This window comes from Sporisorium graminicola, chromosome SGRAM_18 (genome assembly GCF_005498985.1).
Source record: "Sporisorium graminicola strain CBS 10092 chromosome SGRAM_18, whole genome shotgun sequence".
NCBI classification, from domain to species: domain Eukaryota; kingdom Fungi; phylum Basidiomycota; class Ustilaginomycetes; order Ustilaginales; family Ustilaginaceae; genus Sporisorium; species Sporisorium graminicola.
In genome coordinates, this window is record NC_043727.1 from 74,213 (window position 1) to 96,897 (window position 22,685).

General features: G+C 55.9%; 10 protein-coding genes across 10 annotated transcripts; 5 read left to right on the forward strand and 5 right to left on the reverse strand.

Annotated features, from left to right (window-relative positions):
- Window positions 1–496: 496 nt before the first annotated feature.
- On the forward strand, window positions 497–2,765 carry EX895_002829 (uncharacterized protein; the record flags this gene model as incomplete). Its single annotated transcript, XM_029883427.1, has 2 exons — window positions 497–2,360; window positions 2,476–2,765. 2 exons carry the CDS (start codon window positions 497–499, stop codon window positions 2,763–2,765), a joined length of 2,154 nt encoding a protein of 717 aa, XP_029740104.1.
- A 213-nt stretch (window positions 2,766–2,978) lies between these two features.
- Window positions 2,979–3,956, reverse strand: EX895_002830 (uncharacterized protein; the record flags this gene model as incomplete). The annotated part of the gene is made up of 1 exon (XM_029883428.1): window positions 2,979–3,956. The coding sequence occupies one exon, from the start codon at window positions 3,954–3,956 to the stop codon at window positions 2,979–2,981; it is 978 nt and encodes a 325-aa protein (XP_029740105.1).
- Window positions 3,957–4,241: 285 nt separating this feature from the next.
- Window positions 4,242–7,058, forward strand: EX895_002831 (uncharacterized protein; the record flags this gene model as incomplete). Its single annotated transcript, XM_029883429.1, has 1 exon — window positions 4,242–7,058. One exon carries the CDS (start codon window positions 4,242–4,244, stop codon window positions 7,056–7,058), a length of 2,817 nt encoding a protein of 938 aa, XP_029740106.1.
- A 242-nt stretch (window positions 7,059–7,300) lies between these two features.
- Window positions 7,301–8,800, reverse strand: EX895_002832 (uncharacterized protein; the record flags this gene model as incomplete). The annotated part of the gene is made up of 1 exon (XM_029883430.1): window positions 7,301–8,800. The coding sequence occupies one exon, from the start codon at window positions 8,798–8,800 to the stop codon at window positions 7,301–7,303; it is 1,500 nt and encodes a 499-aa protein (XP_029740107.1).
- Window positions 8,801–9,220: 420 nt separating this feature from the next.
- Window positions 9,221–9,703, reverse strand: EX895_002833 (uncharacterized protein; the record flags this gene model as incomplete). Its single annotated transcript, XM_029883431.1, has 1 exon — window positions 9,221–9,703. The coding sequence occupies one exon, from the start codon at window positions 9,701–9,703 to the stop codon at window positions 9,221–9,223; it is 483 nt and encodes a 160-aa protein (XP_029740108.1).
- An 820-nt stretch (window positions 9,704–10,523) lies between these two features.
- On the forward strand, window positions 10,524–11,345 carry EX895_002834 (uncharacterized protein; the record flags this gene model as incomplete). The annotated part of the gene is made up of 3 exons (XM_029883432.1): window positions 10,524–10,565; window positions 10,709–10,870; window positions 10,974–11,345. The coding sequence occupies 3 exons, from the start codon at window positions 10,524–10,526 to the stop codon at window positions 11,343–11,345; spliced, it is 576 nt and encodes a 191-aa protein (XP_029740109.1).
- Window positions 11,346–12,129: 784 nt separating this feature from the next.
- On the forward strand, window positions 12,130–13,998 carry EX895_002835 (uncharacterized protein; the record flags this gene model as incomplete). Its single annotated transcript, XM_029883433.1, has 1 exon — window positions 12,130–13,998. The coding sequence occupies one exon, from the start codon at window positions 12,130–12,132 to the stop codon at window positions 13,996–13,998; it is 1,869 nt and encodes a 622-aa protein (XP_029740110.1).
- A 455-nt stretch (window positions 13,999–14,453) lies between these two features.
- Window positions 14,454–17,105, reverse strand: EX895_002836 (uncharacterized protein; the record flags this gene model as incomplete). The annotated part of the gene is made up of 1 exon (XM_029883434.1): window positions 14,454–17,105. One exon carries the CDS (start codon window positions 17,103–17,105, stop codon window positions 14,454–14,456), a length of 2,652 nt encoding a protein of 883 aa, XP_029740111.1.
- An 845-nt stretch (window positions 17,106–17,950) lies between these two features.
- On the forward strand, window positions 17,951–19,192 carry EX895_002837 (uncharacterized protein; the record flags this gene model as incomplete). Its single annotated transcript, XM_029883435.1, has 1 exon — window positions 17,951–19,192. One exon carries the CDS (start codon window positions 17,951–17,953, stop codon window positions 19,190–19,192), a length of 1,242 nt encoding a protein of 413 aa, XP_029740112.1.
- Window positions 19,193–19,345: 153 nt separating this feature from the next.
- EX895_002838 (uncharacterized protein) lies at window positions 19,346–22,309 on the reverse strand (the record flags this gene model as incomplete). Its single annotated transcript, XM_029883436.1, has 1 exon — window positions 19,346–22,309. One exon carries the CDS (start codon window positions 22,307–22,309, stop codon window positions 19,346–19,348), a length of 2,964 nt encoding a protein of 987 aa, XP_029740113.1.
- Window positions 22,310–22,685: the final 376 nt, after the last annotated feature.

Consider the following 22,685-nt stretch of genomic DNA (forward strand, 5'->3'; position numbering starts at 1 on the left):
TGCCAAATGGATGGCTATATGCGCCTTCGGAAGTGCCGTCGCTGACAGTTCCTCGGCGGAGCGCTCTGAAAGAGATATAAAAGGTTGACTCGATGTGCGCTGTGGGAGAGACAGGCTCGCTCCACCCCTCCACCCCCTTGCAGAGCGTTCATTCGCCTCGCCTCGCTCTGCCTTCGTATCACCTGACTGCCTGTGGCTGTCTTCTTCTCCATCATTGCAGGATTTCCCAGAACCCCTTGATCTATTTACTTACTTGGTCGTTGCCCTTTCTGTCCCCCCTCATCGATTGCTTCGGTGGGGCCGACTCATCTACCGAGGCTGCTTCCCCTATTCGTTGTTGCCGTGCTCGAGCTAGGCTCGAACTCCTTCCTTCCTTTCAACCTCAAGCCGGATCTCATCCTTAATTTAAAAGCCGAGACCTGAGACCAACACAGACGGATCGACGACCATGACGACGCAAGGCAGACGCGCACACGATCAAACGTACCCTCGCGACATGCTCGGTCACCCTCCCGCTTCAGACTTTTGGCCCGATGCCACCTTCCCCGCCTCGCGCTCTGCTTTCGCTGTAGACTCGTGTAAGAGCAATGTTCAGCTCCCCCGGCCTGCAAGTCACACAGCCAATCTTTCACAGAAGCCATCCTTCGATCTACCTCAGCCAATCCAGCTGGCTAAAAACACAGTTTCGGGCAGCGGCAGAGCTGCCTACGGTCTGCATCACAATTCGACCTGGAACGTAGACAACCAGCCAGTGCGTCGACCAAGCGCTTATGATGCGAACGCATGGCCGCAGGAACTCAAGCGAGCCGCAGCGACTCCTGCTCCCGTTTCTGGCTACAGCCCCTACTCCTTGACAAATATGCCTTCCTTGCACCAGCGGTTTACTTCCACATCCTCCTCGGGCATCGGCAGCGAGGATCGTAATCTGCCAACCTCCGACCATGGCTCTGATCTCAGCTCCGACTATTCGGACCTCTTCCAGCACTCGAGCCTTTCCTTTGCTCCTGTCTGTCAAAGCGATGCCAGGGAGCAAACCCAGCTCAGCACCCCATACTCGGAGCCGCAGCAGAGGTGTTTGCCAGACTACGTTATGGAGGAGCTTAAGCGGCTGAAGCTCGAGAACATGGCTCTTAAACGCATGGCACACGAAGTCGTCCGCAGCAACATTATCCCCGGCTCAACAGTGCACTGCATCCACCATTCAGCTTTGGCGACGACGACGACGACTACTCCCCCTTACCGGCTCCAGCGCGTCTTTGATGGGGCAGACCCCGTGCAGGTCTACAGCGATGCGAGTCGCCACAACGTAGCTTCGACGCCATGCTCAAAGGCGCCAGAACGCGGTGCCGCAGCCTCCATGTGGGCTCCAGCTCGACAAAATAGCGCCCCGCTCACGACCGGCGAGACGACCGAGCCTGCTCGCGGAGGCATCGAACCGTTCAAGGCCAGCGATGTTTCGGCCGCAGAGCTTAGTCGACGCGTCGCGATGGACGAGAGCAGCCCATCTCCCTTTCCGACCTACCACCACTTCGCTGGCACCAGTAGCCCGTTCGACCCGACCCTGCCCAGCCTGGTTCGTCCTCGGACTTCATCAAAGACCTCGCCTCCTACTTCGCCGGTGCCTGTTTCTCTCGTGACGCCGTCGAAGCTGGAGAATGCACCCGCCTCCTCGCTCGTTGCCATGATTCTCGAAAAGCGTGGACAGGAAGCGAGCCTGCTGCTCCAGCAACAACTCAAGAGCAGACATCCTGAGCGACGGGCAGAGATCATCGACGCCATTTGCGCAAGCATTGTTCCACTGTCGCACGATCGACATGGCAACTTCCTTGTCCAGGGCGCAATCGAGGCACGTCCTGAGACGGCCGGGCACCTCAAAGGAGCTTTCGTTGAACTCACCATGTCTCAATTCGCATGCCACGTCGTTCAGAAAGCGCTGGAAGGCGGAGAAGACATGCGAGAAGCCGTTACGGAAGAGCTGCTCGGCTCTCGGATCGACCAGACGCTCACGTCGCGACACTCGATCCACGTCTGGCAGCGCATCCTCGAGACAGAATGGAGTCGCCCGCAACTACGCGACCAAATTTTTGCCGCCATCAACCGACAGCTCAAGGGACGATGGGCTCGCACCGCGCGACAGGAGACCGGTAGCATCATCTGCCAAAACATCTTTGAGTCAGCTCAGCCCGACGAAAAGGCGCAGTGTGTTAAGGAGGTGCTCGAGGAGCTGGACGACTGCGCCACGAACCAATGGGGCGTCTGGGTTGTGCAGCACATTATTGAACACGGCGCCGAGGACGAGCGCCGAGCTGCACTTCAGGGGTTGGTTCGCTCCGCCTCCAAGCTGACCCTGTCTCAGTATGGTGAGTTCTGCCCAAGCTTGCTCATTGCACTAGCGCTGGGGAGCGATGGCCCTTTCGAAGATGCAAGAATACACGTAGTGACTCTGTTCCTCCAATTCTGATACGCACAATCCAGGTCAAAAAGCGGTGATGAGCGGTCTCAAGACGGGCGACCGGCAGTTCCTCCAGGACTATGTCGATGTCATGTGCCACAGTTCGCAGCCTCGTCGTCCACCTCTGATTGATGTCTGCCTCGCAGCGCACGGCATCCAGATTGTCACGCAGCTGCTGACGACGGTGGACCAAAAGACGCGCGTTCGCATCATTTCGACGGTGCGACGCAACTCGGTTTTCCTCAAGGGCAGTAAGGCGGGGATGAAGGTGCACCAGCTGTGCGAACGTGCGCGCGCCTTTGCCGGTTACTAAGACATCCCAGCCGACGTGGACCCATACCGACCACCAACTCACAAATCCTCAGTTCGGTGGCCAAACTTTCATTTGCGCTCGGTCTGATTTCTCTGCCAGGATGGAATGGCTTGTTTGACCCAATTTGATGCGGATTAGGAATGCAATCGTGTCGAATACAAATACACGGGTGCTCATGGAGCTGCGCTGCCGAAGGCGAGTGGAATTAGGTGGCTAAGATTGTTGGGATTGAGCGTCGCGCAAGAGAGAGGCCAACTGTCTTGCTCGCGAGGTTGCTCTGTCTATGCAGGCCTGGAGATTTTGCTGATCGCTCGCAGTGCTGGACTGGTCTGCACTGGTGGTGGACAAACGACCTGATTGATGGAGGAAGGTAACGGTCGGCTTTGTCTTTGAGGATTGTTTGGGAACAGATGCCGGGTTAAGCGAGATAGCGATGGTGAGGTGGGAAGAGGAGAGGGCCGACTCAAATGCGGTGGGGTCGCTGAGCAGATGCTGGTCCTCAAAGATGGAGAAGGACGAGGCGAGAGGGACGTCTTCGAGATGCAAAGCGGTGCGGCTCGAAGAGCAGCGCACCTGTTCAGTATCCGGGTCGTAAGTGGCTTTGGCGAGGTTCGTATTTGAAAGTGCTGCAACAGCAGCGAGCACGGCGGCATCCATGGCGTTACCATCAAAGCAGACGAAGCTGATATCAAGGTAGAGGCACCAAACTGCCTTTGCTTCCTGAATGCAGAGCTGCTCCCTGTCGAGCACGTTGGAGCTGTTGAGCAGCGCCAGGAGTCTGCTGGTCAGCACCTGCGCCTCTTCACCAGGTGCGCCTGGTTTAAATTTGGACGATGAGACGGCAGGCAGCTCGACGTTGGGGATGAGATAGCCTTCGCGTGAACGAGAGAGCTGAGGCGCTGCGACTTCTGCCTTGATGGCTGCGATGCACGACGTGTTGCCGATACGGACAAACGAAGAACCGTCTGCTGTCGAAATTGAGCCGACGGTGAGACTGGCATCGCGGAAGGCGGTGAGGGCACGGCCATCCTCGCGAATGGAAGCGTCGAGGAAACGCGAAAGATACGAGATGGGATGAAGACGTTTGAAGGTCGTGGCAACGAGATCTGCGTTTCCTGAAGACGATGATGACGCCGCTGCCGTATTTGTCAATGTTGACGCAGACGTTGCTGCCGCTGATGCCGTCGACATTGTTGAGTGAGCGTATGGTCGAGAAAGGAGGACGAGATTGTGACAGTCGAGAAGAAAAGTGAGGTCTCAATCAAAAAACTGTAATTCGCTTGATAAAAAAATAGATCAACCTCTGCGAGACCGACTTGGAAGAAAAAGTGGAGTCGGAAATGCCGAGCACAGACCGTGGGAAGCAACAGAGCCTGGCCTTGTTCCAATCTCTCAACTCCTAGTTACATCGTTTTACTATCATCATTGGCAGCGCTCTTGAAACGGTATTGCTCCGTCAGCAGCTGATCGCACAACATGGCGTTGCCACCATCCGCTGCGGCTGAGCAGAACTGTCCATCCGATCATAGCAGCAGCAGCAGCTCAGCGACGCCATCGGATGCGATCGGCGCACTCCGGACCACTCATGGATCGACACAGCTTGCTGCTTGGCTCGATCACCACGTCGTCACTGCCACTTCCAATGCCAATATTGATTCCACTGTGACAACCTCGAATCTGGACGCCACTGCTGCAGCACTGCGCCAACTCTCCCAGTCCTTGTCCTCAGTCCGCGACGCATCCCGCACCGAGCTGGATCAAAGCATCACCTCGCTCGTGTCTACCATACCCAAAATTGGCATCGAGCTCAGACTTATGTCAGATGCAGCAACCGCCCTTCGATCTCGAGTCGACTCGCTCCAAAGCCAAACTTCCGCCAAGGACACTTCTACTGACCTTATGCTAGCTCGCATCGCAGCGCTGTCCAAAGCCAAAGCGGGCCTCATTGATGCACGCCATACACTCCGAGAGGCGCAAGCATGGTCGACGCTCGAAAGTCAAATCACAATGCTGTTGAGCGAATCAAGATGGCAGGAAGCTGTCGAGAGAATAACGAAAGCCACCGACTCGTTGCGTCTGTTCAGTGGCTCCGCAAAGTCGAATCAAGAAAGGAGTCATCTGCTTCACACTTTGACCAAAAGGTTGCAAGATGAGCTGATCCCTGTTCTACAACAGGCCATCGTCGATCGCGATCGGGACAAGGTGGCTCAGATGGCCAAGTTGCTCGCGTCCACACACAATGGAGCGCCTACCTTCTTTCAGGTTTACATCAAGACTCGATCGCAGAATCTGCTCTCCAGGTGGGAGCAGACGGCATCCGAAACGAGCGAAAAGAGTCTGCCGGCACGGCTCACTTCCCTCTTCGGGGACCTTCTTGCGCTGCTTGGAGAAGAACGCGTCGCGGCGTCTTTGCTCTTCACCGATCCTAACGTTGCAGCACAGCTCCTCATCGCTGATATCCTCGTCAGGCTCGACCCACCTATCCACGCATGCATACAGCAAGCCACACTTGCTCCCGATCTCGAAGCTTTCTTGGCGGCGCTGACAGATGCATACAAGGCTACTGAAGACGCCGTTCGCGCCGTCAAGTCGATTCTACCAGAAGCAAAAGCTAGGCAGGACAGCCAACAGGATGATGACGCAGGTGGTGCACCATCGCCCATCGACAGCCAATTGCTGACCCTCGATACAACGGACAAGCCATGGCTTCAGCTCATGATCGAGCCCTTCCTTCCGTATCAGACTCGTCTCGCCACGTTCGAAACCGAAGCTATGCAGTCTCGCTTGCAGGCCCTCCAATCTTCAGACCTAGCTTCCACTACACCCATCGCCACGGCATCCTCGCAGGCACTCCAAGTCGCCAAGGCAGCACTCCGTCGCTCGACTGCCTTGACAAAATCGTTTGCAACGCCATCACTACTCGCATCGCTCGACGGCGTCCTTGAATCCGCAAGTGCACGCGCCCACATGGAGCTGAAATCGGATCTGCAGAGGCTGTTGAACGAGGTGCAAACCCGCATTCGCAGACTGCATCTCTCCGAAAACACGAGGCAAGCTGCTCTGACTTACGATGAGCGGGGTGAGGTGTTGACCCCGAGTGACTGGGACGAGTTCCGCAAAGCAACAGAAAAACTATCTGCTTGCCGAGAGAGTGTAGATGCCATAAACAGTTTGGAAGAGACGATCGCTTACCAGATTTCCGAGCTTGCAGCGTCGGCCAAATTACCCCCAGTGACAGCAGCAGGAGCGAGTTCTGGTCACAGCACGGTCGACTTCACGAGCCCACTGTCGGCTCTGGCAACGTCTTCGCTCAATACAACCACTCTGCACGAGCTCATCTCGAAATCCAAGCGGCTCCTCTCCACTGCTTCCTGGCGATCATCTTCGGTGGGGCCACTCTTGCTTCCTCAAGCACGCGCATCGGTCATGTCGACTGCATCTACAGTGCAAGCATTCCAACATGATTTGGTCCTCTCGCAGTTCCTACCAGAGTTGGAGCTGTATGCTTCGCTGCCGATCTGGACGTCGAACAAACATCCGAGCATCGTCAACGAGTACGACCTCGCCATGCCCAAATTCAGTCTCAGTCCGACGGAGGCGATGGCGAGAATTGGTGAGGCAATGTTGAACTTGCCTAGGCTGTTTGAAGGATATGCGGACGAGGTATTATTGTTTTGTCTCGACGCGGCCAAGGGGACCGGAAAGGAGGCGAAGGCTGCGGATAGGGAAGAGGCGAATCCCGCGCATGCTAGGCATCCGACTATGGCGGGGACACTCTCAGCGACAGATCCAACCGAAAGGTCGACCATGCATCGTCAGGCGTTCTCCACCACCACTGTCCCCTCTTCGCACTCGCCAGCTGACTCTCTAACTCCAGCCCAAGAAGCCGACGGCGAAAGCGACGCTAGCGTCCTCTCGACATACCTGCATTCCTTGCTCACGCTCTTCCTCACCCGCTTCCTCACTTCCACCTTACCCTCCCTGCCGCGGCTCACCGAAATCGGCGCCGCACAGCTCGCGGCCGATCTCGACTACCTCAGCAACATCTCATCCGTTATTTATTCGGAGAGCGAAGGTATCCTGCGGTTTTGGAAGAAGGCTGCCGAACTGAGCGGCGATATAGGGAGGCTGCTGGTGGCGGAGTATGTGGTCGGCGTGGGTAGAGGTGGTGTGGAGAGTAGACTGGACGAGAGTTGGAAAGTGGGGCTGGAGGAGTGGGGGGATGATCAGGTGGAAGCGCTGGTGAGATCGGAGGCGTTTAGGAGCGTGGCTAGGTTGAGAGGATGGATGTAGAACGCTGAGAGATGCTTCACCTTTCGAATGCCGTTCGTGAAGGAATTCGCTCATCAAGGGTGTGTCGGTGTTCATTGTTGATGCGTGTGTTTGAGAGCGACCGTTGAACTCGATCACGACGGAGAACAAGGCTTGCTGAACTCAATGCTCACGACACACACACGACTCGCACACAAGTGCCGAACCTGCAACGGTCACTGAGCTGCATTCATGGACCGCAGTTGTGAGCTATCTCCCTCCCCTCATCGACCGGTTTCGTCCCTGACCTCGGAGCTTGAAAAATTTAAAATGCCCGCCTGGTCGAGCAAACCTACGACCTCTTCGGCTTGCTCAACCTTCATGTTACCTAGGACTTTGTTGACCTTTGTCAAGTCCTTGCTCTTCAATGCGTCCTGAAAGTCTGCCGGGAAAGCCGTGAAGATGTCCCATCGCTTCTGCAACCACGCCTTGACAGCTTCCGGATCCAACTTCTCAGCCTCACCTTCCAGCTCGATCACCTCCGGAGGCGGTCCGTCGGGGATTTCAAAGCCAATGACGGTGTTTTCGTCCTCGGCAACGAGCTGGATCTGTTCCTCACCCGCCCCCGCCGACGACTGCTGCTGTTCAGAAAGCGCTTTGGATCGGTCCCGAATCCTAGAGTAGGTGGCCAGCACGTCGTTGAGGTAGACAACGCTGGCACGGCCGTCTTTGGATCCAACCATGCGGCGGAAGAAGAGGTTGACGCCGTCGGGACCGAGCTTGTTACAGTACTGGATCATGAGCGCCTTTTCCACGCATCGACGGGCGAGCGACGCGTTGGAGGCGATCTGCGCATTGAATGCTTCCAAGAGCAGAGAGTCGGTGGTATTGTTGTTGGCCGAGAGAAGGATTTTGTGCTTGGAGAGGAATTGAAGCGCGGCTTCAAAGGCGGCGGTGTTGAGCGATTTGGCCGTGTCAAAGTTGGATGGGAGGGCGGAAGCTGAGAGAGGGATAGAAGAGGGGACACAAGAAGGGAGATTGGCGAATTGACGCATCACATCGTCTGCTTCGGCGATGTTGTCGTCTTCATCATCTTCGCCATCGCCGTCGTCCGTGTCGGCAGCCTTGCTTGTAGAGGCCGAGGGAGAATTGAGTGTCTCAATGACGGTCTGTTCCTTCTTCTTGCCCTTGTCTGCCGCCGCCGCCGGTTTGGGTTGTGGTTCAGGCTCAGCCTTGGCAACATAACCAGAGTTCCAACCTTCCCTGATACCATCGCTTGTAATCTTCTTAGAGTCTTCCTTTTCCATCTGTTCCAGCTCAAAGTGGATCTGTGTCTGCCTCGCAGCTAGCTTTGCCTTGTGACCCTCAAGCTCGCTTACCAAGAGCTGATCGAGTTCGTCGCCGGTCTTGCCCTTGATGTTCTCCTGCTGCTGAATTTGGAGTAAAAGGCTCAAAATCATGTCGTCTGTGGTCGGACCGTTGGGACCGTCCTTGTTGCCTCTCTCCTGTCTTCCTGCACTGAGCTTTGCCACCTCTCTTGAGTAGTACGTGGAGCCTTCCTTCTTGGTTTGCTGGACTAGCTCATCGAGGCGAGGTGTGAGGGCACTATTGGTATCAATCTCTGCACGGAGAGCGTCCTTTTCGGCTTTGCGTTGGTCTCGCTTCTCGTGGATGTCGCGCTGCTTCCATCGGATGAAGGATTTCTTGTCGATATTAGGGTGGACCTCGATATCCGAGTCGTCGGAGAGCTCGAGGTTGTCCCACTTTGAGTAGTTGAGCGGCATATTGAGCGGCTCTTACAACGACGATGTGTTGTTGGTGTCGATGGTGGTGGTGGTGGTGATGGTAAGAGATGACGTTGAGGCAAAAGTGTTGGTCTCTGAATTTGAACCGACTGAGCCTTCAAATGTGATTTCAGGCAAAGAGCTGAGGGTCCGTGTGACATTTCCAAAGGAACGCGTTTTGCGAAGATTCTCGAAGTTGCCTGCATATCCACTAGTCTGTCAGCCTCTCCGCCAAATCACGCTTGCATTACCAATCACAATTTTGCCCATCGACCACTCTGCATCAAGCCTCTTGATGCTATCCTCTCGAGTCATATACAGAGCAGACATCACAAGCAGTCATCTGGAGACTAGCGGATTCGCACAAGAAGGGATGAAGAATAGAGTGCAGGTCTGAAGAGAGGGTGAGGATGAGGTACATCAAATGACAGGTTCCCAACTGACACCGCAGCCGCATCCTGCGCCCTTAGCCTGCGGATTATCCTTGATTGCAAATTGAGAGCCGATGAGCTCGGTGACATAGTCGATAGTGCTGCCTCGCACAAGGGCTAGACTGATGCTGTCGACCAAAATGGAGACACCAGGGTGTACCTCGAATTGGAAGTCGTCCTCTTCAACCTCTTCGGTGATCTCCATCTTGTACTGATAGCCATGGCATCCTCCCGGTTCGACGGCGACTCGAAGTGCTAGAGACGGATTGTTCTCTCGCTCTGCCACTTTTTGAAGCTGAGCGATGGCACGGTCGGTGGCGATAATGGTGGGTTCGCCGTCGCGATACACTTCGGGTTCCTCTGGTTCATCGGGTTTGCGCAACAGTGTCGTAGCAAGTCTTGCTTGTGATGCAAACACTGAAGAAGTTTGCACGAGCGGTGAGAGCCGAAGTGTTTGACCCGGATTTGGCATCAGCGAGGAGGTGCGAGACGGTGAATGAGACAGCAAGGTAGCCAGCCCTCGTGATGTTGTAGGTGGTCGGGAAGAAGGCAGCGTGGCTACTGAGGTTGAAGCAAGTGCTTGTGAACGGCACAAGGCCGTTCTTGCCGAACCCGACCGGAGTATTGATCGCATCATTGCTGCGTTGGTGATGGTGGTGCTCGGGAAAGGTATGCTGCAGGGTCCTCTGCAAACTGGAGATCCTGCTCAGCCTTTCGTCAGCTTTGTAGTGGAGGTGAGATCTCCCAATTGTTTGCGGAATTCAATTTAGAATGTGCATTTGAATAAGCTAACAGATGAAAAATTTCGGAAAAGGAAGAGCTGCGGTGAGTGTGTAGTTGAAGAACTGAATAGTCTCAAGACCCAATACAAACTCTTTTCAAAATTGAAATGTGCGCGGGGCAAGTGAAAGCGAGACTTGAAGCGCTTTGGAAGAAGAAGAAAGAGTAGAAGGCGTCAGAAGCAAAGTCGGTCAGTGCAGCTTTGACTGTATCGGTCGACTGGAGCTCAGAGCTCTCAGCGCTTGAATCAGCTGCTCCGACTGCTGCATCAGTGTGTTGGCTCTCGTAGTCGTCGTTGTCAACGTTGAGCATTGTATCACCGCTTTCCTCTCTTCCTTCTCGTATCTTGATATCCTTTCCGATTCATCTACATAACAGTACGCATCTTGACAGCAGCATCGACGTTATTGCGCGCAGCTCGGCACACACATAGCAGCACCTCGGCATACCGAACATCGATCATTGACTCTTTTCGACCGCTTGTATCATTTCTACTCTAGACAAAGACAAAAATGTCTGCTACCATTGAAGAGATCGCCGACGACGTTCAGGACGTAAGTCTCAAGTTTCAACGCAGCCCTTTCGACTGCAACTCTCCAAATCGCTATATAAACCACAGAAGCTGACCCTTTGCGCTCGCATTCAAACACACACCTTGACTCGACTTTGTGGTCACCATTTGACTTCAACTCGATAGCTCAATGTCCACGACGTCGAATCCGATGACGCCGGTGCCGATGTCCACGCCTCCGACAAGGTGTCTTCGCGCGCCGAGCGCAAGTCTCGCAAGGCCCTCCAGGGTCTCGGTCTCAAGAAGGTCGGCGGTATCACCCGTGTTACCATGCGCCGCCCCCGTGGTGTAAGTCACTCATCCCTGGATGACCATTCATACTTGCTGCGATACTTCGACTGACCTCTTTTCGTCGACATTGGGGTTTTCTCTGACACTGCCGACCGCACAGCACCTCTACGTGATCGCCCAGCCCGAAGTTTACAAGTCGTCGCACTCGGACGTCTACATCGTGTTCGGCGAGGCCAAGACTGAGGACATGTCGCAGCTCGCCCAGGCTCAGGCTGCCCAGCAGATGGCTCAGGCCGAGGCTCAGGAGCGCCTGCTCGCCGAGTCGCTCCAGAACTCGGGTGCCGGTGCCGGTGCCGAGAAGAAGGTCGAGGAAGAGGAGGAGGACGACGACTCGCCCATCGACGAGGAGGGTGTCGACGCCAAGGACATTGACCTCGTCATGCAGCAGGTCAGCTGCTCGCGAAGGAAGGCCGTCAAGGCCCTCAAGGAGTCCAACGGTGACTTGATCAACGCCATCATGAACGCCAGCTAAATGTTGGGCTCATTTCCTTTTTTGCGTTAAAAGAGGGAGCAGCAAGTCTCCCAGTTAACTAGCGTCACGACTCTCTTGTGGGCCGAAGTACTGCTAGATGATGACAATACTGATGCGCAACGGCGTCAAGTTTGGTCTTGTCGGTATCATCATGTCTCGAGGCACCTTTCCCGCCAAAAATAAAAATCGTTTCCACGCTTGCTTTCGTTAATCATTTGACCAATACAGTATGGGTGTACTTGATGCTTCTGGCTAGCCCTGAGTCCGGCAATGACCAATGCGCTCAACATCGAACTGGATCAAAGTGAGATGCGAAGAGAGCTGAATAGGTCGGCAGGCGAACATGCTGCCCTGCAAGGTACGCTGGTCTTCGATGTAACATCCTTACAAAGAAAAAGAAGGCCAAAATTCGCGGACGACACCCTCCCCACTCTTGCGCGGAACGGCGTGTTGCGAAGATCCGATTGCAAAAGCACGCGATGTCAACCGCCAAAAAGGGTTCTTCCTGCATGAAAAACTGAGCATGCCGTGAATTAGTCTTTAGCAGGCTGACAGATATGCTCTCCCTATCTCTCTATTATTGTCACCCTCTTGCCCACCATCACGATCATCACTTTCCCGTCGGCTTGCTCCCCAACACGCTGACTCACAAAAGAGGCCCAACCTCGCGAGCCAAAGCCAAAACTAGAGCCGTCGGATCGAAAGCCGAATCTTAGCTGCCGTCGCCGAGCTTCGACGTTATCGCCGTCTACTACCATCATCTGGGCACCAGGCGTCGACGATCATGGTCGACAACACCAGCGCATACATTGCTGCAGGTCAGCCATCCGGCTCTCGCTCTGGTACGGACGACACGCAATCGCACCGCCGACGCAAGTCCTACATGCAAGGCCTCTTGCTGCTGCTTATCGTCGTCGTCCTGTGGACCGCCTCGAATTTCTTGACCAACGCACTCCTCACGACGGGTGGATACGATAAGCCCTTCTTCGTGACGTATGCGAACACATCATCGTTTGCGCTTTATCTGGTGCCGTATCTGGTGAGCAGCAGGCTGCGCAGGAGATGGAGCAATGCTTCTGCTGTGAAGCAAAAGTACACGAGATTACCGCAGCACGATTTGGAAGGGTCGGCAGCAGCGAGCCAAGCGGCTGATATTGCGAGTGATAAGGACGAGCTTCCGAAGTGGCTCAAGACGCTTGGATTCGATGTGCCGACCGTCACGGCTGACGAAACGACCGAACGGGTGGTGGCGACTACAACAGCGACAGCGCCGGCGATCAAGCCGTTTGCACTTCTCGCCGAGGAGCAGCAGCGACAACAACACCGCGGGCGAGGTGGTTCGAACTTGAAGCAAAAACCGATCCGACTTACCCGCTCCTTCTCGCACGCACAACAACAAGACGACTCTTCCACAGCATCCACACCCTTGCTCGCGCCCTCTCCTCCCGCATCCCGGCCTACCTCGCCCGTCCGCCCCTACCTCGTGTCTACCTCTGTCGCGCGCCCCTCCTCCATCGACGGCAGACGGCCCCGCACCTCGATCAGCATCGTTCGGCCCTCAGCAGCCGCAGTAGCGGAGGCAGCAGCAGCACCGGTAGTACCCCTCCCGCTGCCGCCGCTGACGTTGAAGGAAACAGCGGTGTTGGCGTCGCAGTTCACGCTCGTTTGGTTTGGGGCCAATTGGGCGATCAACGCCGGACTTGGGTTGACGTCTGTTGCGAGTGGGACGACGATCGGATCTGCGAGTGGGTTTTTCACTCTGGCGTTGGGGGCAGCACTGGGAGTGGACAGGTTTACGCTGCCGCGCTTGGGGGCGGTGTGCATCTCGGCGCTGGGCGTGGCAGCGGTTACGTTTGCGGATAGGGATACTGCGACTTCGACGATCTCGGCTGCAGCTGACACCGGGGCGGTGGTGCTGAATGGACTGCGGAAGCGCTCCTCTTCCTCCGAGCCGATGTTGAAGCCGATGCTGATGGCGGCGGCAGCGGCGGGCAAACCACCAAACGCGCCGTTGGGCGACATGCTCGCTTTGCTCTCGGCATTCCTCTACTCGCTCTATGTGATGCTGCTCAAGACACGCATCGGCTCGGAAGACCGCATCTCGATGCCGCTCATGTTCGGCATTGTTGGCGCCATCAACATTCTCTGCCTCTGGCCCATGCTGCCCCTGCTCCACTTCTCCGGGATTGAATCCTTTTCATTACCTCCCTCACCGCAGATCTGGGCCGGAGTAGTGGTGAACATGTGCATCACGTTCGTCAGCGATTTCATCTACCTGTTGGCGATGTTGAAGAGCTCGCCGTTGATCACGACGTTGGGGTTGTCGTTGACGATCCCGCTGGCGGTGGTGATCGATGCGATCAAGGGAAGTCATACAGGTGGGTTGGTGGCGGTTGTGGGCTCGACGGCGGTGCTGAGCAGTTTTGGGTTTATCGGCTGGGACGATCATCGCTGTTTCCAGGAGGAGAAGCGCAAAGCTGCGCGGGCCTTGGCATTGCAGGTGCAATTGGAGAGCGAGGCGTCGGCGGCGTCAGCGGGAGAGCAAGAGCAGGTGCAGCACGATGGCAGTGACAGTAGGATGCAGCCAAGAGCGGGACACAGTCGGAACTCGTCCGCCATCTCGCTCGCCTCGGACTCTTCATCGGCATCGTAGAAGTCTCGTCAATCTCTGTACTTTTTTGCGACGAATAGACATTGTTTTCTTGCAAACGATAAATTGCGCTGCACGTATCAGGTCTGATCTCGATTGTCAGGATTGGCACGTTCGTGAAGATTGCTAGCGACGAGGGAAGAGAGAGAGATTGGAGGATATCTCAACCTCAACATGTTAGTCCTTTTTATGTCTCTCACGGAGCCGGTCGCTCAATGGCGCACATCTGCATCTCGAAGATGCCACTTCCCCCTTGACCACATTTTTCCAATGAGAGAAGGCCTGGTCGCACAGCTGGCGAATACACACGCATACGCATGCAACATTCCAAAAGAGCTATCGAATTGCACGTCGTAAAGCTTTTTCTTTACCCTCGACATCTTTGCGCCGTCCCGCAGTAACCCACTGCCAGTGCAGAGCTCGTTTTGCCCGGGAGCACACCATCATCAATCCCGATCTCAGTAGATGTTCCAGCTCTTGCGCCACTTCAAGCCCTTGTGCTTGTTAATGTCGCCTTGGAAACCGTATGCGTTGCCCTTGAACCACCAGAAGCCCCCGAACACCGCTACGACACTGCCGACAAACACGAGATCCTTGACGGCATTCGACAGCGGTTTGCGCTGCTTCCTGCCCATGTAGTACACCGCGGTGGTCGGTCTCCAGACAAAGTGGTCGATCAAATGGACGAGCATCAGCACTGCAAAGTACAAGATTGGCAGGTAGTGGTGCAGGTAGCACACGCGGGCCATGATGAGGAAAGGCAGGTAGTGCAGGAACCACCCGAACCCAGCGATCTTGCCGACGTACAGGAAGTGCGACCAGTCCGCAGGCGAGAGATCCTGGATCCTCCGTTGACGGCGCATCATGTACCACAACCACGTCACCCCGAACGCCATGAGCGACAGCGAAGACGTCCACCAAATCACCGGGTTGCCCAACAGATAAAACTTGATCGAGTTGTCGTCCCACGAATTCATCCTCAGACCGTTCCAGAGGAAGGGCCAGTCGAACGGCTTGCTCGCCAAGATGTCCTCCTTGTCCGCGTCGGGGATGAGCGCGTTGTTGGACGTCATCATGGCGACGTTGAGGTGGATAAAGTCGCGAAGGAAGGGCGAGCGGTAGAGCTGCGAGTCTCCTGGTGGCAGACGGTCGTTCCAGTGATTTTCGATGTTCCACCAGGTGTGTTGGTCCTTGGGGTTGTTTTCCTTGTCGCACGACACTTCGACCTGCTTCCAACCCCACTGCGGAAGGACAGCGTTGGCAGCACGCATGTAGCAGCCGATGTTCTTGTGTCGCAGTCTCAACTTCGTCGTCAGCGATCGTACGGGACCACCGGGTGGGACTTTGCCATGCACCAGGTCGTCGACCACCTCGACCACCCAGTGATCATTGTCATCGCCCGTACTGTCGTCGCCATACCCGGAAACTTCGAGATTCTCCTTTGTGACGGGAGCAGCGACGTTGTGCGAGTGAATGTTGCGCTTGGTCTGATCGTGGACGATGCGGATAACATCGTTGTTCTTGAGCATGCGGATGGGTTCGGTTGAAGACGAATAGTTAGCGGGCAGCTGCGGCTCGTTCCAAGGTGGAGTGATGATGAACTCGTTGTTGTTGTCACGGTAATGGTAACAAGTGACTTGCTGCTGACCCGATCCGACAGGGTAGGTCTGCACATGCGAGTGGAGCAAGCCACCTCCGTAACCCATGTTCTTGAGCGTGATCTTGGAACCAAAGGCAGCTTCGGGAGGCGACAGTGCAAAATCGTTGCCGCGCAGATGGCTCTGGAAGAGACTGCTCATTTGGGCATCGCCTGGACCGGAGCGGCTGAGGATCAAGAAATGCGCCTTGAAGCTGAGCATGTAGATGGTCAAGGGCAAAAAGATGAGGCAGAGGATGCGCGCACACCAATGACGGGCATAGGCGCGAACGGGCATTCGAAGATCGCCAAACTTCTCCCAGAGGTCTTCCACCGTAAAGACACCGACGAGAGCTGTGACGAAGAGACCGACCCACTTGACGGAAGAGACGCAGCCGATGGAGGCGCCAGTGAAGGTAAGCCAGAACCACCAGCCCTTAGTGAAAGGAGTCGACTTGTACTGCATAAACTTGACGAGGCCATGTACGGTGGTGAAAGTAAAGCAGAGGAGCATCGAGTCGAGCAAGATGAAACGGGAGATGACGAGCCAGCCATTGTCGAGCAGCACCATCAACGTCAAAAGATGGCGAGAGCGCCAGTTCCAGTTGAGTCCGCCACTGGTGAACCAAGCAAGCGGGACCATGGCGACACCAAACAAGGCGAGGATGACTCGCATGCCAATGTAGTTGACGTCGGCCGGATAGGTTTCGCCTGATTTGAACTCGAACTGACCTCGGTAGCCGCTGATGAGACCGGCGAGGCCTACGAGCATCTTGCCCAGAGGTGGATGGACGTCGAAGTAGAATTCTTGCTGGAGGTAGTGAGAGCCGAACTTGCCAAAATGGGCCTCGTCCCATACGACCACATTGCTCTTTCCAATACCCCAAAGACGAGTGATGAGCGAGAGGATAGTGTAGATGAGACCGACGACTTCGTCCTGACGCAATGTCCAGGTGATGAGCTCGAAATTGGGAGCGCGTCGCTGCTTGTGGACCGGGATGAGGTGGGCATACTTATTGACCTTGGCGCTGCTCTGATGCGCTTGTGGTGGAGAAAAGCCAGCCTCTCTCGCCTTGAGCGCTGCCGAGTCCGAGGGCGAGTCGAATTGGCCAGCACGGCCCGAAGTGACAGGGCTTGCAGCATATGGATCAAAGCCGGCGGCAAAGCGTCGACTGCTGTTGGGAGCTGGACTGCTCATTCTACTGGGCGTTTCGTGAGCGAGGTAGGTGGTAGCGGGTGGAGAATAGGTGGGGAGGAGCGTGTCGTGGTTATCAATGTAGCGCTTGCGGTAAGGCGCAGGGATGTCGTGGGATGAATCGATGGCGGATGAGGTGGAAGCGGAAGACGAGTAGCCTGTAGGGACGTGAGGCGAGGAAGGCGACGACGAAGACGCTGCTGCTGCCCTTTGGTGATCGAAGTCGACGTTGGTTTGGGAAGACCTTTTTTCGGCGTCGATGCGCGAGGTGGGTAGCATGGAGTGCAAACTTCAAATATCTGCTGCGCCTTGAGGAGCCAAAGGGGGATTTTGCTTGCAGGACGACTGCGGGCAATGTGCGGAATCAATTGCGCTTTGAATCAAAAAGTAGAGGGTGATGGTCACGATGGTGATACTGGCTAAGGCCGATGCTTTCGTCGACGGATGCGGTTCCGATGCTTCCTGACAAAGCCACGCTGCTGTTGGGAACAGATGATCGGCCTGCCGAATCTGATGCTGAGGGTACACTGTACAATCACACACCAGCGTTAAATGGAGGTGACAATCGAGGTGTTTGGTTGAAAGAGGAGAAAGCAAGCCTCAAAGACGAGGAAAGAGCAGACTCACAACCGCTTGGCAACGCTCGACAACCCGTGGAAGGCAACGCGCGCTCGGGCTGTGTGTTGCTTCGGCCTTGCCGGAAGCCAAAGCCAGTCAAAAAATTCCACCGCGTGCTATTTCGCCGAGAAGAAGCAAGATGCTCGTTTGCTGTCATTACGCGTGGTCCAAGCACATCACAAGGCTGTCTGGGAAATCACATTTGAATGTAGCAAGCAGGCGGCGATTTGCAGCATTATACATACCCCTGCAAAGAAGTTCGCAGCTTCTGGAACCACAAAGCTAACACACGCATGCCACAAGCAGGCCAGAAAGCAAACGGAAGCAAGCAGACTTTCTGAAGCGAGAGCGTTTTGTAGAAGCGCGATCGAAACGTGTCATCCGGTCTTCAAGTATGTTAGATCTAATTGATGAGAATGGATCTCGATCCGTCTTGGAAATACACGTTCACTCCTCCACCACCATCGTCCTCTGATCGGCAACAGCAGCAAGGGCGAACAATCATCATGTCGGACGCCTCTACGCCTCAAGGGTCGTTCACCGCCGACGTGGAACAAGCAGAGGCATCTCCCATCGCTTCCACTGCCACCCCGGACGTAGATGCAGCCGAAGCAGCTCGACTGAAACGTGAAGCCCGCAAAGCACGTATCCTCAGCAAAGGTTCCGACCGCCTCGCACGCATCACCAACACCGGTCGTGGCGAAGGCGCTTCCGCCTATCTCAAGGACAACACCCCTTCTCTGCCTACTACACCCAAGTCCACTGCTACGACAACGGTTACACCTGCACCAGCCCCACCGCTAAGCGTGGTGGCCGATGACGACGATCCGCTTGAAGTCGACATTTCGACCCTGCCCCGACGCGGTCCACCTCGGGGAGAGGAGGCGACCAACCCTTTTGCAATGTTCGGAGGAGATGCGGGCCAGGGTCAGGGACAGCAGAACCCAATGGAGGCGCTTATGGCCATGATGCAAGGAGGGGGCGGATTCGGTGGTCCCAACGGGCCCGGCTTCGGACCAGGACCAGGGGAGGGTGGCCAGCCAGACATGTCTGGACTACCACCGCAACTCGCAGCAATGATGCAGCAGTTCGGCGGTGCCGCTGGCGGTGGTCCCGGTGGAGCAGCTAACGTCGCTCCTACAACAACGCAAACCAAGCCTATCGCAGAACGAGCTTTCGATTTGCTTCAAGCATTGCTCGTCCTCGCCCTCGCTGTGCTCGCCGCTAAGTCTTCGCTGTTCGACTTTGACCGATCCTCCTTCGTTCCTGAAGCCGTCAGCGAGAAACTCGACAGCATCGTCTCTCCCACGTCCTCTGCCTTGAGCGCCTCGAACACGCTACGTCGATGGGCCCGACTCGGCTACCAAAAGCCAACCATCGACGAATGGTCGTCCATCAACCCACTCTCCTCCCCGCTTCTACCAGCCCTGCCAGCTCTACCACTGTTCTGGATCTTTCTCTCGCTCGAATTCGTGCTTCAAGCAGTACGGATTGTCATCTTCTCACGCAAGACTCCCGCCCCGCCTTCGCTACTCTCTACGTTGACGGCGATGCTGCCCATTCCGAACCTGCATCTGGCCATTCGGCTAGTCGGAAAGTACCTGGCGCTGGTCAATGCGCTTGTGAATGATCTGGCGCTGTTGGTCTTTGTGTTTGGCGTGGCCGTGTTGTGGAGCGGTCACAAGTTGGGTGGGGTGGGCATGTTGGAGAGTGGGAGTGTGCCCGGGTTTGTTCATGACGAGTTGTAGTGCGCTTTCAAACATGAAACTCCGATGATCATCTGACTGTCTTATCCTGATTGTGTTGTACTGGTATCGGAGCTTCTGCCTCTGCGTTGTGTGCAACATGAGATGCAAGTTGGTCCTTCCTCGGTTTGCGTGTAACTCTACAACAATGCTGCCTCACGTCGAACCAGTCGACGCCGCCTTCCCCTTCTCCTCTCCACGCACCGCTCTGTCTCCCTCCCCTCCGCTACCACCCTCACCAGCCCTCGCCTCTTGCCCCTCCCTCCTCGCCTCCGAGCCATGGATCCTAAACAGCTTCACATCCGTATCGCTCCACAGCCCAAACGGCAACAGCGCCGAAACATAAATCGTGCCCCACAGGTAGCTCCTCAACCACACACTTGCATGTTCGGTCCACGTCCATGCCCTCGCATGAATGCCTCCCACCGGCGGCGGGAGATACTCCTCCATCTTCTGCACCCTGAGATACGCCAGCACACGCGCATCCGTGTCGCCACCCGTGATTTCAACCTGGCTGCCCGTGGCACTGGCCGCTGCGATGCGCTCGATTTCGGGGAGCAGCTTGTCGATCACCAAGCGAGGCGTCGAAAGCGGTAGACCGAGGTGCCACGACTCGACCCAGTCTTGGGTCGGGCGGAAGCCGCGTTTGCCTATGTAATGTGCCGCGACCTCTTCGACGACATCGAGCGGGTACTTGGAGAGCTCGCCTTGCCATTCTGTCGCTGATCTTGAATTGCGAAGATCAATGGACGAGGTCGAGATGCGGCGCATTTTTCCCTTGTCTACTGCTGTTGGCATTACTTCCCCGTCCTCGCTCGTAGTCACCTCTTTCCCCGCAGCAGCACTCGATTCAGGCAAAGAAGGCGACGCAGGCAGAAGTGGCACCTTCTCCAACCTCGGCTTACCCTCGAACCAATCCCTCGTCTCCGTCCCCACCGCCCTTCTCCTCTTCCACACCTCCTCCACTCCCTTCCTCAGAGAGAAACCTTCCAGCCCCTCCACCACCGCCCTCGCCAACACCAGCGAGTACACCAGATTCACATTGGCATTGTATCCAAACGTCAACACCGCATTCACGGTCTCCAACACATAGAACAACAATCTCGGATGCCCTTCGTCGGACAACAAGAACGACGGCTGTGAAAATGACCGGAGCAGATGTATCACGCGACTCGACGCTGTAATGGACAACGACCTCCACGCAGGGGCCGTGTTGCTGAGCGAGATGACGAGGGGTGCATAGAGCGATGCGAGCTGACCTTTCGTGGTAGCGATGAGCGCGTAGACTCCTTGCACGAGGAAATCAATCGCCGTATTGCCTCCCAGCAGCCCCAATCTGCTCGGCAGATGTACTTTGGCCGCACTCCCAGGCTTGGCGAGATGCACAGCAAAGGCATGCTCGCTCGACACATCCTGCAGCATAAACGCACAGAGGCGCACCAGGCCCTGCAGAGCCACATTATCCTTGTACGTGAGCGCAAAATAGAGCAGTACTGTCAACAGCTCCGGCGCACGCTTGGAATCGTCAAGCACATACAGCCGAAACTTGTTATTGTGCTCAAGCAGGCGCCAGAGCAGGACCATGCGCTCGGCGACCTGGCTCAGCTGCCAACTGGATTCTGCGGCTCTCCTGCCCTGACCGCCTGTGGGGATGGGGATGGCAAGGATCTGAATCGTCGAGTTGATGTGTTCGTTGAAAGACCTCAAAAGGCCGGTCCAAACAAAGTCAAAGTCGGCAGTGCGGTGCAGCTTGCTGAGGTAAAAGCGGAAGACGTTGCGACCCCCTGGACCCGGTAGAGGTCGCCCAATCGTGCTCAAGCTCACAGCATCCGCCTCGCCGGGCAGCGGTGCATCGTAGGTGAGCAGCACGTCCAGGATCTGTAGCGAAGTAGTAACCAAGCTGGTGCGCACTTCGTCGTTGGATCCTCCCACCAAACCGCTGACGCTAGGCAAGCCGAGCCAGGCTGAGGTGGAATTGCGCGCATTGGTGATGCACGTGTTGAGGAGGCTGCAGAGCAGCGGCAGCACGATTCCTCGATCCAAGTCCTGGACGGTAAATTTGAGAGCAGGATCGACTTGGGTGCTTTGCTTGTTGGCGGGGATGTAGACGCTTTTGGACAGAACGACAAGCAGCAAGCGCAACACCTCGACTCGGTTCGAGACGTGGAAGCGCGTAGTGCCAGGTAAAGTGACCGAGCTTCCCACGCCGGCCTCCCAGATGGCGTAGTTGATGCGCTTTGGTAGTACACTGCTGGCGGAATCTTCGAGCTGATCTTCCGTCCACGGGAGGGTGAAGCCAGAGCAAAAGAGCAGATCGACTACGAGCCTGACCAAGCGCTCTCCCAGAGCTACGGGTATTGGCTCATCTTCGTGATGCGATTCTACCTTGTTGTCGGTCTTTTCTCCGCTGAGAGGATGATCAAAAGCGCCGGATTCGTTTGACGCTTCGTCCCCCTCCTCATCATCGATGACGAATTGCGCCGAGGTGTCAGCCTTGTCACTGGGAGCGTTGAGAGCAGTGTTGGAGGCTGTGCTTTGGGAAGAAGGACTCGGATCTGCATATGCTTCGGGTGCCTGGGTCCAGAGCACCTCGTGCTCAAATGCAGCATCGTCCGACTCCATGACAGCGGGCAAGGTTCTGGTGAGGATGCGAACGACGTTCAGGGCCTCCTTTGCGCGATCCCTCTGTACAGAGCCTGGCGCGGTCTGCGCCGAGTCGAAGCCCATAAGCGAGGCACCTGGGACCTTCCATTTCGAGATGTCAGCAATGCCATTGAATGTAGATGCCAAGACGCCCTGATCGAGAGATGCGCCATAGGTGGGAGCTGGCGGTTCAAAGAGGGGGTCGACGAGAAGGCTTTCGAGGTGGGCTACCATGACCCTGACCAGGGTGACCACGTTTTCGGGAGCATCTTTGCGGGCGCGTCGAAGGTCCGCCAAAGACAGCAAAGAAAAGACATCGGAGGGTGTATCGAGCTGGAGATAGCGTGACCAGTATTTGCTGTCGTGGTAGGGGATATGCCGTTCCGAGTAGAGCCGGGCGATTCCGTCGAGCTGGGAGAGCTTGAAGTCGAACTTGGTCTGGCTGCCATAGATGAGCCTTCTGGGTAGTGAGAGCATCGTGCCACGGTTCGACACAGCAGTGTCCGGATTTAGGATAATGATGAGAATGGGAGAGCGGGAAAGAGATTGACGGCTTGAATGCTGCTGAACAGTATCCTTCGGATGAAGCGAAACAGCAATTTCAGGGTTCAATCAACACTTTCCAGTCACACGTTTCTCAGCAGGAGCAGCGGCCTGTGCGCCAAACGCGCCCGATTTCACTCAAATCGGTTGCCTCCTCCACACGACGAAAAGGCTGAGCTCGAGAACATCACATTGATACACTCAGCAACTTGTTCTTCTCGGTTCACATCATCCATCGGCACCATCTCATCGCTCTCGGCCAGGTCGTAAAATAGGCCGGAACGAGTCCGTGTCTGAAGCTGTACCGCGC